At 39.1% G+C, this 15675-nt stretch overlaps 2 protein-coding genes across 4 annotated transcripts; both read right to left on the minus strand.

Annotated features, from left to right (window-relative positions):
• Positions 1–7048: 7048 nt before the first annotated feature.
• LOC147855607 (pentatricopeptide repeat-containing protein At5g27110-like) lies at positions 7049–9604 on the minus strand. The gene has a single exon (XM_087330091.1). The coding sequence runs from the start codon at positions 9602–9604 to the stop codon at positions 7049–7051; it is 2556 nt and encodes an 851-aa protein (XP_087186217.1).
• Positions 9605–11557: 1953 nt separating this feature from the next.
• Positions 11558–15675, minus strand: LOC147855608 (uncharacterized). 3 transcript variants are annotated; one of them, XM_087330209.1, is made up of 12 exons: positions 15559–15675; positions 14318–15361; positions 14048–14137; positions 13725–13961; positions 13415–13636; positions 13231–13342; positions 12978–13151; positions 12513–12892; positions 12275–12390; positions 12108–12175; positions 11946–12060; positions 11558–11875 (listed from the first exon to the last, which is right to left on the minus strand). In XM_087330209.1, exons 2-12 carry the CDS (start codon positions 15356–15358, stop codon positions 11797–11799), a joined length of 2634 nt encoding a protein of 877 aa, XP_087186335.1. In that variant the 5' UTR covers positions 15359–15361; positions 15559–15675; the 3' UTR covers positions 11558–11796. The 3 variants fall into 3 exon arrangements, with proteins under 3 accessions (XP_087186335.1, XP_087186334.1, XP_087186336.1); XM_087330208.1 differs by lacking the exon at positions 15559–15675 and having other exon boundaries at positions 14318–15506; XM_087330210.1 differs by lacking the exon at positions 15559–15675 and having other exon boundaries at positions 11946–12033; positions 14318–15504.

Here is a 15675-nt window from a genome sequence, read left to right on the forward strand (position 1 = left end):
GAAACAGTAGGGATCGAAGCTTTTGTGGGAGAGAGAGAGAGAGAGAGAGAGGAGGAGGAGGATGAAGAGGGAGAAGGAAGAGCTTCTGTATCTGTATCTGTATCTGTGTCTGTGTCTGGACTCTGAGCCTGTTCTGTTCTGCGCCTGCGTCAGAGAGAAGAAGAAGAAGAAGAAGAAGAAGAAGGGGAGGGTGGGGGTGTGAAGGAGGCATATTCTGGGAGGAATCCAAGAAGATTCTTAAGGCACATGCACAGAGCATATTCCTCAAAAGGCCTACTCTCTCTCTCTCTCTCTCTCTCTCTCTTAATCTGCTTCTCTCTTGCTATGCTTCTTCTCTCTCTCTCTCTCTCTTGCTATGCTTCTCTCTCTCTCTCTCTCTCTCTTACTGTCTCTCTCTCTCTCTTACTTTCTCTCTCTTCTCTCTCACTCTGCTTCTCTCTTGCTCTGCTTCTCTCTCTTCTCTCTTGCTCTGTTTCTCTCTCTCTTTACTCTGCTCCTCTCTTCTCTCTCTCTCTCTCTGCTTCTCTCTCTTTCTCTCTCTCTCTCAGAAGCCGTTAATACATATATGATATATATATATATATCTGTCTTTCTCACTCTCTCTGTTCTCTCTTTTTCTCTCTCTTACTCTGTTCTCTCTTTTTCTCTTCTCTCTGACTCTGTTCCTCTCTCTCTCTCTCTCTCTTACTCTGTCCTCTCTTTTTCTCTCTTTCTCTCTCTCTTACTCTGTTCCTCTCTCTCTCTCTCTCTCTTACTCTGTCCTCTCTTTTTCTCTCTTTCTCTCTCTCTTACTCTGTTCCTCTCTCTCTCTCTCTCTCTCTCTCTTACTCTGTCCTCTCTTTTTCTCTCTTTCTCTCTCTCTTACTCTGTTCCTCTCTCTCTCTCTCTCTCTCTCTTACTCTGTCCTCTCTTTTTCTCTCTTTCTCTCTCTCTTACTCTGTTCCTCTCTCTCTCTCTCTCTCTCTCTTACTCTGTCCTCTCTTTTTCTCTCTTTCTCTCTCTCTCTTACTCTGTTCCTCTCTCTCTCTCTCTCTCTTACTCTGTCCTCTCTTTTTCTCTCTTTCTCTCTCTCTCTTACTCTGTTTCTCTCTCATTTTACTTTATATTCTTCTCGGAGTGACTTCATGCACTTCTCTAAGTTATGTTTTATTATACGACCAAAATATCTAGATGCATTCTTACCAAATGCACTAATGGTTGTTGCCATTAGACAACTTAGAATATCATCTCACCAACTTGGGATTGAGAATGGTCGTACTAATGGAGTCCCTAGAGAGGAAAGGATATGTAGATTATGTCACATAGATATAGAGGATGAGTACCACTTTATATGCAAGTGTCCAACTTACGCCGAGATAAGGGCAAAATACCGAGACATACTCGGTTCCTCTCCCACCCTCCCCAAACTATTAGATACTCTAGATATAAAGAAATTAGGCAAATATATCCTAGAGCTAAAACAACACAGAGAGATATAAGCTGCAAAATGTTGACAATAATGTTTCTAATATTCACCAACATGTAACAAATGAAGTTTTTCAGGGACAGGGGGAGACAACGAATGTCGACACACCTGCACCACTCGGCCTCTTCCTTGATGAAGCAGAAAACCAAAGAAGAACCAAACGCCCTCGGATGTTGGGTTTCAAAGCAACTGGACGTGGTGTAGAAGCAATTAAGAAAATAAGGGAACATGAGCTACACCGCCTAGAAGCCATGGCTAACACAGGGACCACAGGTCACACCCACACCGAAACCCTTTGACCTCCCACTTCTTTTCGAGAGGCTTGGGTGGAAATGAAAATAGACTTACTGCAAAGTCATTTCCTTTATCGAATATGTTACACCATACCATGTTTTGTACAATACTAGAACTCTTTTAGCTTAAGTTTTTTTTTTTTTTTTGATGATTGGATAAATACCCCGTTTTGTTGTACACCAATAGTCTCATGGGCCAATTTTTGGCCTTCGAACACGTTAATATTTCTTTCTTTCTCACACAAGAAGGACACTATGGAAATGAGATGGACACAATATATGGCTTGTAGTGTAACAACTTACCAATAGGGTAAGCTAATTATGAAAAGAGAGAGAGAGAGAGAGAGAGAGAGAGAGAGAGAGAGAGAGAGAGAGAGTGTGTGTGTGTGTGTGTGTGTGTCACTCTGCCCTAGTACGTGTTGATATGTCATGTGGTGTCCATCTCATACATGTCAGTAAGGAGAGAGAGAGAGAGAGAGAGAGAGAGAGAGAGAGAGAGAGATAAAGAATGTATGTGTCTTAGTCTCTAACCTGCCACGCATTGATATGCCATGTGGTGTCCATCTCATACATCTTGAAAAACTCATTGCCAATAATGGATATGAGCCTCCCAGTGAGCCTTGCTATAAGAATCCAAATTAATATGAAGCAAATTTAAAGGATATAATATGGAAGAAAGGGTGTTGGACCACCCCTTAGCAAAGGTGAGAGATGGATTTGAGTTCCCCGTCGGCATCTGACATCGTGAAGTTCAGACATGGATTGTACCTTGGGCTTGAAGAAGGATGAACATGTGTACAATGCTAGAACTTTGTTGCATTGCCATGGTCTCTATCACAAACAATAAAGACAAACTCATTAATGATGGTAGCTAACCTTGTTACATTGGATCAAACATTAGCCCTTGGTTTGTTTCACACTTCACTGCATATTGTACGCAATCAAGTGTTGAAACTCACGAAAGTTATCGTCCATTGTAGAATTGAGAATAATCCAATATTCACCCTTCATTCCTTACGAGTTAGCCCACACCTAACCCTAAGGTTAGAGACTACAATTATGGTTATCCTCATAGCACTCACTTCTTCGAGTAAGCATATGTTTGTTTTCTTCTATCTGGATCTCCACGCTCAACTCTATTTGTAATCATTGGCTACACATGTTTTTTCTCTATATTTCTTCATCGAGCAAGAGGCGTCATTCTTACATGGCTTGAAAAAACTCTTTGCCAATGGGAATCAAGTCCCTTATCGAGCCTCGCTTCCCAAGTGAATAAATGTTTGTTTCTTCTACGCGGAGCTCAAGTTGCAACTCTTCACACTCATTTCTATTTGTAATCGTTGGCAACACATTGTGTTTTTTTTTCTAATCTAGTAAGTGGTCTCAATCTTATATGAATAGAAAAAACTCATTGCGAATGGATATAAGTCTTTTATCGAGCCTCACTTTTTCGAGTGAACATGCTCATTTCTACGTGGAGCTCAAGTTGTTGGTTTCCATTATCTTGTAATTATGGTTCCATATAGTCTTTTTCATTTTTGCCATGCTATTGATGTGGGACATGATGGGAAGCCGCCTTCAATAAAGGCCTTTTTGTTTTTGTTTAGAGTATTAATTTGGAACAACATGGGACTTTCACATGTGGAAGCCACTAACATCCTATCATTACTAAATTGAGCATATGAAGGAAAATATTTCCCTACGTGTTAGCATTTGCACGTTGTACCATCCATTTTCTAGCTCGTCATAATTATTGATAAACTTGATTAATTTAGTCACATGTTTTGTTGCATTTGAGATATGATCAGAAAATCTTCAAGTCACTCTCACAAGAAAAGTGCTCACATTTGGACGTTTTTACTGTTCGTAGAGTACAAATTATCCTCCATTCACCCATCGATATGTAAATTGAGGCATGCCATTGTTCATAAAATGGAACATAAACCTTAGAAACCTTTTGTTGTGTGAAAAAGGCAATTGTCAATAGAAATTAGATGCCTGTCTAATTTAGATGTCATTAGATTGCTTGTATATTTTTACACTTCTAAAGACACATTATTCCTTATAATTTCAACATTGATTATGTCATCCCTATGTCCAATCCATTTAGAGTAACAAATCTCATTGAGGCATCATAAGGGGGAAAGCTCCGCTAATTAAGCTCTCACTTGTAAAGATCACACAGAGGCTTAGTATGCATTCAAAGTATCATCATATTACAAGGGTGAAGTGGTCACCATAGAGTTTAGGACCCATCGATGTCTATTGGACCATTAGCTAGATCAAATCATAATGGAGACGAGAGTTCTGTTGTCAATGCATTTCCAATTATAAGTGAGCTCGTACAAACATTCAAGAGATATGTCAAGATCCATGAACCCAAAAAATTGGAGATATGTTGCACAACCGAGGAAACTTTTGTTAGTCTTCGCCGAGTGAGCTTTTTGTCTTTTGTGGTTTTCTTTATGAGCATTGTTTTCAAAGAGGCCAATTTTGGGGCAAATAGGTTAAAATGTCCTTTTAGAGTATATGGGAGAATATATCATACCACCAAAAGGGCCAAGAAAAGTAAAAGAAACTTTTAAATTTTTACATTCAATGTGCACCTAGAAGGGATAAAAGTGCTCAGAGTTCTCCTTATCAGTCAAAGTTTCATCGGCGGAGCGATTATTTTACTTCATCGATGTTGCACAAAAAGTACATTAAGCTCCTGGGAACATGTAAAACTCAGTAATTCTCATAAGAGGTAAAACTATTTCAAAACAAAACCATAAAAACTAATCTTCCTATGTAATTTATACAATAGCATGAATGGTGTCTTAATATTAGCCATACAAGGATGTATATGTCTTGTGAATATTGCCTTACATTTTCCTTTCAAGCTCATTAAAGGAAGCATATAGGTGGATGTGTGTGTTGCAAGGTTAAGTCACAACAAGAATTAAGATATCTTCAACTCAAGGTCAAATTTAGGGGGTCCCACAAACAAAGGTGACACGGTGCCAATTCAATTCTTTGAGATAATTGATACTTATTCATACCTCTAAAAAAGTGAGAAGCATCACAAATTTGGTGAGAAGTTCCATTCCATTTTTCAAAACTTCTACATAGAAAAATTTCCACATATTGAGGACACGAGTTCCACAATTTTAAAAGAAACGAATATTTAAATCTACACATCAAGCACTTTCCAATGATGTGTTAGATGAGGGCTTTTGACAAAGTCGTCATAAGGTTCATTCAGGTTTGGAAGGATCAACGAGGAAAGAAGACCCTGTTGAGCTTGACTCTAGTTCGACTCTGTGAAATGACTTGAGAGTGTAGAATAAGTGGGAGCCTTTGACACAAGTGAAATATCACTACTTTTAATGTTATTTTACTTACTCCATAGGTGGAGGCGGGGCTCAACCTTTGCTTCTGGTCTTAAGGCGCGCTTCCTATTTTTCTTGCAAAGAGTTTGTCATATCACGACACTATGTAAGCCATGCCATACTCCAATTTGAAACGTATCTATTATGTGCAAGAAAAGGACGAAAAACAATAATTAGGAAGAGGAAAGAGGAAGTACGGAATTATATCATTTTATCATTTGCTCCATATTTAGTAATATATGTCGGCATCGTACCAACATGTGGATTGAAGAGAAGGCTCTTGTAAAAAAGAGACGTTGACATTGGGAGAAAGATGCATTGTTCTAATGGAGCATGATGAGCAAGTTTTCAAATGGCATCGTAGGTCTTATGATGAATCTCACAAGTATATTACACAATGATGTAATCTTTTGATTTAACCCTAGAAGGAATGCATGCTTTATTGCTAAACTTTTCGTTATTGTTCCAATAGCAATTAGGCCATTAGCCCTTTGCTAGGGCATATGTTTCCTATTACCATAATCTTCTTTAATCTCTCACATTTGAAAAATGCATATAATGCTATAGAAGTGGAATGAGCAGCCTTATTTTACATGAGAATGAAAGTATTTGTGCCACATAATAATTGCTTTGCCTCGATACTATATCAATAACATGGTTAGTCATTGGTTTTACCATCGGCTAGAGTATATGTCCACATTTTGCAAACATGAAAAAACATGCACTCTCTTAATTAGGACATCCATGGAGAAACAACAAAACTTGACAACACATTCCTATGCAAAATTATGACATATTGGAACTATCATTTTGTGTATATATAATTTTTATCATGTGCAAAGTGCAGAGCATACTTGTTATGCCTACATATTTTAATAATACAACATAGTTTCTTTTCCTCACATTTTGAGCTCCATTAACACTGCTTATGCTCATATTACTTATGCACCTTTACAGCATCAGAATTTACTCAATCATAAGAAGCAAGACCTGTCATCACCTGATGTTTTCCGAAGCACTCTTTGCCAATTCATTGTTATGTATCCATCTAGGAATCAAGGTCATATATGACTTCATGTTTTCTATAAGCTATAAATTGCCTTTCTTATTAAATGCGTTATTTTACGCCAATCTTCTATTGATAACTTGATTTCTTGGCAAGTCACAATACCAAGAAGACATCTGACTTGTTTTCTGCTGTTACTTTCATTCCCAGATTCTTTGAAAAACAAATTTAATACTGATTTCTTGCAGGAGACTTTCAAGATGCCATTGAAACTTTGCATTACTGAAAACAATCTTTGTCCTTTAACTTATAATAAGGGTTGAATAACACTCGGTGCTAAGCTTGACCTTGACACACATCTTTTTTGAGTGTGGTGTCCTACGATGTGAAAGTTCCCAAATAAGTTGTTTTGGCCCATTTGCAGACACTTGTTCTTACCCATGAATATCATAGGCGACTCCCAAATTACAATGAGAAGAGTCCAAATAAGTTTCTGTAGATTTTTTTGGCCCATTTGCAGTCACTTGCTCTGGCCCAAATTACAATTGAAGAAGTATTAGCTTCTCCAAATTTTGGGGACTTCCCATCTCAGTTTTGTTTAGAAAACATGCGTCAACTTCCAAACGATTTTATTGACCCATTTCCCGCTACGTCACTAGTAGATCAAGCTTGTATTACTTTTGTTATTCGTGAGCTTCTTGTCAGCACCGTCTTTCTTTACATACTCATCCATGAGTGTATTGTAGAGCAAATTACACACCACCAATTCTCCCTCAATCTATCCAAAATATGCAATGTACATTTGGATGACACACCATTCCTACAATGGAACATGCTTGGGTGCCACATGTGACATCATAGAACCTTGAAAGTTTCCATCTAAATAAACAGAACAATCCTGACTAGTTGATAATCACACAGTATCTTGAACATTTGCAAGGAGGTTCGACATTAAAACAAACGTTCCAGCACCTTTCACATCTGACTTAACTAAACAATCAAAGGCAGATCTACCAATTTCTATACTGCCCCATCTCCTACAAGCACCCAGTAAGGTATTCCATGTGACATCATCAGGTTCAACTTGCATAGTATTCAGCATTTCTGATATTGCTTCCAGTTGTCCTGCTCGTCCAAGGAGATCAACCATGCAATTATAGTGTTCAAGAATGGGAATGATTCCATGCTCTCTAGTCATTGAATCAAAATATTTCCTACCCTTATCCACAAGGCCATCATGACTACAAGCACTAAGCACATGAAGATATGTGATTGCATCTGGCTGTACACCTGCTTCTTTCATTCTTTTGAAAGTCAGGAAAACAGATTCACTCTCTCCTTGTTGAGCATATGCAGTAATTAAGGCAGTCCACATTATATGGTCACCAGCCTGAATGGTATCAAAGACGATCTCTGCATTATGCACACTTCCACATCTGCCATACATATCAATGATAGCAGTTGCTAATACCATGTCACTTGCCAGAAATCCACCTGTTCTATGATTTTGAGCATGAACTCTTTTACCTATTTCTAGATCTGTTGTGTTGCTGCATGCTCTAAGCATACTGACAAAAGTTACTGCGTCAGGCAGCAGAGCTTGCTCTTGCATCCTTGCATAAGATCTAAGAGCTTCCTCACTCTCTTGCAGCATTGCAAATCCGGATAACAGAGTATTCCATACAACATGGTCTCCAGAATGTAATTTACTAAAAACACTTTGTGCTTCTAGAACACTGCCACATCTGAAATACATGTCTAATAAACTGCTACAGACAAAACAATCATTGTCCAACCCCGCTTTAATAATTTGTGAATGTAGCTCTTGACCCTTATCTAAAGCTTCAAAACCATTGCAAGCTTTCAAGCTGTAGATATAAGTGATAGGAACTGGCGAAAACCCATCACATTGCATCTGCTTGAGACAATCCAGTGCTTTCTCACCGAAATTGTGATCCACATACCCTACAAGGAGTGCATTCCAGGAGACAGTATCCTTTATTTGCAATGTTTCAAACACTTCTTCTGCTTCTAGAAGGGCATCACAATTGCAGTAGAAATCTACTAAGGTATTTCCAATGAGGTAATCAGTTTCCAATCCCCTTTTAACTATCTCCGCATGTAATGCATCACCCCGGACCCGGCTCCCTAGGCTACTGCACGCTTGCAAACCACGAACATACGTTACTGGATCTGGAGAGAAATTTTCCCTCGTCATTTCAGTCAAACAACTTAAGGCCTCCTCCTCATGGCCGTGTTCAACATATCCTCCAATCAGTGCACTCCATGACACAACATCTTGGACTGGCATCTTGTCGAACACCTCTTGGGCTTCAATGAGTAAACCATAATTAGAATACATGTCAATCAAGCTGTTGCTAGTATAAGTATCAATTTCAAAACCTCGTTTCATAATCTCTATGTGCACCTTTTGACCAAGTGTAACAGGGCCTGCACCACACCCTTTTAAAATGCACATCAGCGTCACAACATCAGGAGAGATGCCTTCTATGGTCATCTTCTCAAGACAATCTAATGCCTCCTCAATATGTCCATATTCACAACAACCAGCAATAAGTGAGGTCCACATAACCACATCTTGACTAGAAAATTGTTCAAGGATTCTGTGAGCTTCAGGAAAGGAGGCACACTTAGCATACATATCCACAAGGGCACTGCAAACAAAGGAATCATTTCCATAACCTCTCCTCACAATGTCACTATGCAAGTCCCTTCCTTTCCTCAAACGTAGTGTATTGCCACATAGCTTGAGGCCACTAACATAAGTGATAATGTCAGGAGTAATGGCTTGCGATTGCATCTCTTCCAAGAAATTGAGAGCCTCTTCATAAAGGCTTTGTTCAGAGAAGCCTGTGATGAGAGCATTCCAAGAGATAGAGTCACGACACTCAAGGTTATCAAACACATCGAATGCTTCTAAAAGCATACCAGATTTTGAATACATATCAATCAACGTATTTCCGAGGAAAAGATCAGTTTCGTAGCCTTCTTCAACAATCATAGCATGGATTTGTAAGCCTTTATGCAATGCATGCTTCAATCTTGCACAAGCTTTGGCTATCGCAAGAAAAGTGAATCTGCTCGGATCCACACGTGAGTCTTCTCGTTGCATCATGTGAAACAAGGTAATGGCGTGTTGAGATTCTCCACATTCTACATAGCCTTGGATCATTGAAGTCCAAGAGAACTCATTCGGAGAGACTAACCTGGAGAAGACTTGAAGAGCATCGGGGATGTTACCACATTCAACAAACATAGGAACAAGATAGTTGCCGAAATGGTTTTCGAGGCCGATGCCATGGATACGGAGATTGACCCGTTGAGCAGCAGAGAGGTCTTTGTTGTCTCTGCACGATTGGAGATTCAAGATGATATCCATCATAGGCGGCAGCTCTACAGAAGTCACAGAGTGGCCTACTGTACAGGATATGGGCACAGGCACAGCCATGTCTTTATCTTGCTTGCTCTGTGGTAACAGGCTGATATATATATACATATATCACATCTCTACATGGTTGATCTTCAGAATTGAGTTATCCAGTAACACGACGATGAGGTGTGCTGCTGATCAAACATAGCACTTTGATCATCAGACTCCTCCTGGATAATCCATGGCAGGGAACAGAGCATTTGGACCTCCAAATTGTTGTGTGTATCATAGGTGTTTCTCGAAATCCAATGGGCATTCTTGAAGGATGGATTGGATTGGATTGGATTGGATCGGATCAGGTCAATCCAACGGAGGGAACAGGGCATGGACCTCGAAACCCCGACTTGCTTCTCGAAAGACAAGACAAATGTGCACCATTCTTTGAAGGACCGATCCACCGATCGGACGGGCGATCCACAAACCCATTTGGGCAACCGCAAGTAACCGACATAACTACCTTCTCCAGTGGTTTTCATGCATAGTCGCCTACCACGCCATTTATTTGGGAAATGGTCCGGCCGCAAATTTGTACGAAGTTCAATATCGCCGATCATTACCTCTGTTGTGAGAATTCTAACGTGTTCCCTCAACTGGAAACTCTCTCCAATCAAGACCCAAATATGTAATTGTGTAGGTATGCTCTAATGGATTTCGAGGCCTTTATGAGAAATTAGATTGAATAAATATTGATAGTATATGGACACCTTGTAAAGGCCAAATAGCTATATAATATGTTGTGATTAGTTTTGGGCATCAATTAAAAAAGAATGATTATTGTTCTTATGTGAACGAAATTGAACATGAAAGTATGGTTGCTAATATTTCATTGTTATGAGTAATGCAATACCAGAAATCATTTGAAGCATCTGAGAAATATTTCTACATTAATGTGAAGATGAATGTTTCACATTGTCATCAATCAAACTCCTACTTACCTTATAAGTGTTACCAGTATATCTATCAATCAAGCAACATTTAGTGTTGCATTAGTCTTTTGTAATTTCATGTTGTGAAGTTTCAATTCATCCCAACATACATAGCAAACTAGAATTCTATTTTTTCCAATCTCAAGAGATAATATTTTTTCATGAAACTCATAACAAAGTTATCAATTATTGCGTTTGGTTATATTTGTTTATGCCACTTATACAACGCATGAACTATTCCAAGTGTTGAACATCAAACCCATGTTGGCTTGTTACTAAAATACAGTCCAAATAAGGTGAACATGTGAAGCCCACACTAAGAATTAAAACTAAATGATGATCAATATATATTAATATCCATGGATTGCCACCATGACACATGTCATTCCTCTTTAACCTTACCATTTCCAATTTCGAGACGCCCTATGAAACCATAAGCTATCAATTTGAAAACAATAGAACCCTATCCTTCACCTATCTTCAAGCAGTTCAAGGGTTTCATCAGATTATGCTATTCATACTAGTATTTTCTTTTCTTGCATTTTCTTGGAGTGTTTCAAGGTTACCTCTTTGAATCGATATTTGTTTGCAATGCATTTGCAAACACACCTGCCTGTAAACATTGTGAATGGAAAGATAAAAACACGTAAAATAAGCACTTCGATAAAAATCTAGGGGACGAAAGGAAAGAAACCAATTTCAACTTTGCCCATCTACTATTGTTGATTCAAGAGTAATATAAAATATAAGAAGGATATATCACTTCAAGAAAATTTCCAAAAGGACCTCAGGTAATTGAGAAAAAATGAATTGGCATCACATTGTCTAAAGAGCATTTCGAGTTCTAATAAAGTCGAAACAAGGATGAGCATTGAATGAATCCATTTGACAACACATGCAACAAAAATCTATTACCTTTAAGCATTAAGACAGGTTGACATAATTAGTGTCAAGATTGCTGACTGTAATTGTTCATTTCATGTAGGCTAATTTTCCACTGAGCAACAATACATGCTTGCCATGAGATAATAATCACCACATGCAATGAGATGAAATAGAGCAATTTTTCATCTCTTTCAATTAAAATCTCAAGTATACAAAATCTTTTATAATATTTGTATATGGCATGATTAATCTAACATGACCGCTTGTAAACTAATTGCCCTAAACCTCAAAACAAGGATTGAGGTGGAAAATTAGTATCCCAATTTATGAAGAAAACCCATCAGAACTGCACTGAAAGAGGTTAATAATGGGAGCAGTAGACCAACAATCCACCTGCTTTCAGTAATATCTAGGACCTTGAAGGTCATAAGTAGAATCCATGTGACCACCATGATAAGATGGATACATAGATGTATCCCTCTGCAAAAACATCAGATCAATAAATCCACCTTAGCAAGCACATAATCATTACACGTAAATTATAAAACAAAACCTCAGGGACATAGGTTGCTGTATCTAGAAGCATTGTGTTATAATCGTCATAAGCTGATGTAGTCCCAACCTTCCCAACTCCACCTGAATTCTCAATCAGTTCCATTTTTACTATATGTATGAGAGAGATATGTAAGAAACACATATAACACACTTACTTCCACCACCATAGTAAGGTTCTGCTAAGCCTGTCCTCCCTTGCCTAACACTGGGCCCACTCGGAGACCTAAGACAATACAAAAGAAAACAAAATGACTAGATTTAAATTGGCGTCCAAAACTTAGGAATATGCTCTTCGAGAAAGCAAATGAACAACATATCACACCTTACAAAGCCTGAATATTGGAAAAGTGTCTCTGGCAAGGGACCAGAAGCTGCATAGTCAACTCTAGCCCTAGGATATGCTCTTCGGTTAGAACTGTAATAGCTAGAATCCTCATCCTAGAGAGGGAAACACAAAAATGATTCAAATATGACCAGTTTAGACTTTAAAAATGATTCAGAAGGAGCAATATATACTTGAAAGACATGAAATATTATCATTGTCAAATGCCCCTACATACCCAAACTGAAGCTGGTCTCCTCATTCCAAGGGCTGACTCACCATAATCGTGGACATTACCAGCACCTTCTCGTCCATATATGTGAGGCCCCGCATCATCATATGGAGAAACATAATGGTCTGTGCGAACAGATCTACTGCTAGGAGATGGATCTCGCTGATGAAAATGCTGAGATTTGTAATCATCCCTGGCAGCACCGGGCCCTGGCATCCTTCCTCTCAATGCACCACTATCAGAAAAATGGTTACTGTGCACGCGAGTAACATCTTGTTCCCTATGTCTGAAGGGTTTAGCACTGCCACTTCGTCTATCATTATATGATTTACTCTCCCTGTTCCTAGAGTGAGCACCTCTTGTAGGGCCTTTCCCATATTGAGACCCTATATGCATCAACTATAATGGTTAGATGTCTAAAATCTGGCAGCACCCCTCACTAGTTAGTGGCAGTATGAATAATATTATCACCTCTGCCTCTTGCATTTGAAGCCCAAGAGCCTTGTTCTTCCCTCAAAGTTCTGACTAGCATGAGAACGTCTTCCTCATCATCTAAACGTTTCCCTCCGTATCCTGGTCTACCATTATTCCAATCAAACCCTCTACCACCTCTTTTTGAGCCAAAACGTGGGGCCCTCGACCAACCTTATAAAGGGTTAGAGACACATCTTAGCATAAATCATTTATTCATTTATTACTTATTACTTTTTGGTCAACGGCCAACCTTCAACCCTGGTCAACTGTCCTCTACTCTGACCAGCATAATCTCTATGTGTACTCCATTGTTCACCTCTATTTTTATGCATGCGCCTTGTGAAAGACACTTTTACCTTTACCTGAAACAAAAATTGGAAATACATCCCAAGTCGCACTGGTAGTCTTTAGAAACTATGTTCATTTCAAATTACCTTCCTATCTTCATCCAGAAGCTCTAATTCTTGGCAGGCTTCAACACACGCCGATGCACTCTCTGGATTCACAAAATTAACAAAGGCAAAGTCTTTCCTTTTGGCAGATGCAATATCACGCGCGAAAATAGTGCGCTCAATTTCACCAAATCTGCCAAAGTTTTGCTTTACATTATCATCTGTCCAATTTGATGGGATACCATCCACAAAGACAGATTTCACCTTCACAAAAAGCAGAAAGGCAAAGAGATTTTACACTTGCTTCCTGAGAAGTTTTCCGGAAAATAGTTTATAATAGAGCAAATTAGACCTCTGAGTTGACAGAGATAGGCTCATTTAAGGGCTGGGCCCATGATATCCTAGAAGGCCTGTCATGGCCAAACTGAACGCCTGGCTTTTGCAAGCGTTGAAAGGCATTTACAGCATCATAGTGTGTAGCCAACTCCAAAAATGCATACCCTCGGTTCAATGCTTCATTATGAGGATCAGCTATTAAAGTTAAGTCTTCGATACCATCAATTCCATACTCCCGGAGTTTTTGAAACACCTGAAATCAAAGAGATGACAATGATTCTTTTAGGGAAATCAACAATCATCATTGTTCACCATCAAGAAGACGTGAGTTTTTTTAACCTCTGAAGATTTCCAATCTCTTGATATGTTACCGATAAACAAGGTGTCATTATCTTGATTCGGAAGCACACCACATTCTTTACCACGTATCTGAACACATGAGAAGGGACATGATGAAAAGTTTAAGCATAAGTTGACTTTACCAAGGAATGTACAAATTTGAGAAGGCTGGAGCTGGACAAAAATCTTTAATGTAACTATGCATGTATTCATCTAAAATAAGAAAAAAATCAATGTACAAGCCACGTTTAAGGTTGAGCATTCATCTACCTTTGTCACAGCAAATTCAGTCAAGGCTCTAGCAGCCTGATCAGCACTACCGAACCGAACAAATGCATATCCTTTGTTTTTCCCAGTTACTGGATTCATCATCAATCGCACTTCAACAACATCCCCCAATGATTTGAATGCATGCCTCACATCAGCTTCTGTTGCATCTTTGTCAAGTCCACCAACAAAAACCTCTAACCTTTTTCTCTTCTGCCTTTCTGCAATAGGCCTTGTTTGGGCAGTGTATTCTTCTCTACCCCGCCCATCCTCTTCCTGCTCCTCTTCTTCTTCATCGTTTTCATCCGGATCAAACTCATCAACTTCACATTGGAATCCCTCAGCAGCAACATCTATCATTAGTGCCTCTTCAGACTCACCTTCAACAAACTTTTCCTCTTGCTTCTTATGATCAATTTCATGATGTGGCTTTTCATGCTCAGCCTCTATACCCTTACTTGTAAGGATACTACTTCCCGCTCTTCCGTCTGAATTCGGCTTGTTCCTTTGTATAGAGGATTTACCGTCTTCGATGCCACCTCTATCCTTGGCAGGTGATTTATTTTTTTTGCTTTCTTGAGGTGAGCTAATCAACGTGGTAGTTCCCTTATCAAGAGTTTTCTCGGTGGTTGAATCCAAAGCAACAGCTTCCTTTGAGACATTATTCTCAGTGATGGAATCAGTGCGAGTTGGTTGCTTTGTAGCATTCTCGATGATCACATCAGACTGATTTTCAACACTGGAAATCCCAACAGATGCAGAAAGGGCAACAGCTTTAGCTTTTTTCCGAACAACTATTGTTTTCTTTACTATTATAATTTTCTTCTTCCGCTTGGGCGCATCTGCTTGTATACTATCAAAATTGCTTCTTTCATCTTCATTCTTCCAATCCATGTTTAAGGTTTCCGGGTGCTTCAACAGACAAGTTTGAGCATGTATAACATCTTTTGCAGGTGCTATTGCGGTCGATAAGGTTTTGGATGCAGAATTTGTTTTAGCAACAGATTCTTTCTTAACTATTTTCTTCACAGCTGGGACCTTCATAATCTGTGAATAAAAAGGGGTTCCTACATCAGTGTTTTCATTCTACACCAATGGGTATGTTCTGATCTCATAACTCCATAGGTATTCCGGAATCTTTTCAAGTCAAGGTAAGATGTTATCCCTGTGATGGAGATGCAAACAACCCTGACAGAGTCTAAACAGCCTGAGGATGCAACACACACACACACACACACACATACCCTTTATTATATCCACCAAGGAGAAGATGAGAGCTTGGCTGCCTCCAGCCTCCTTCCAACAGCATCAGAAAGAGAAGTTATTTTCAAAGAATTAGGGCTCTTTCCATCTCCTCCTCT

Source organism: Azolla caroliniana, unplaced genomic scaffold (genome assembly GCF_043228905.1).
Source record: "Azolla caroliniana isolate FFs.n. ecotype wild unplaced genomic scaffold, voAzoCaro1.0.p SCAF_14, whole genome shotgun sequence".
Taxonomy (NCBI): Eukaryota; Viridiplantae; Streptophyta; class Polypodiopsida; order Salviniales; family Salviniaceae; genus Azolla; species Azolla caroliniana.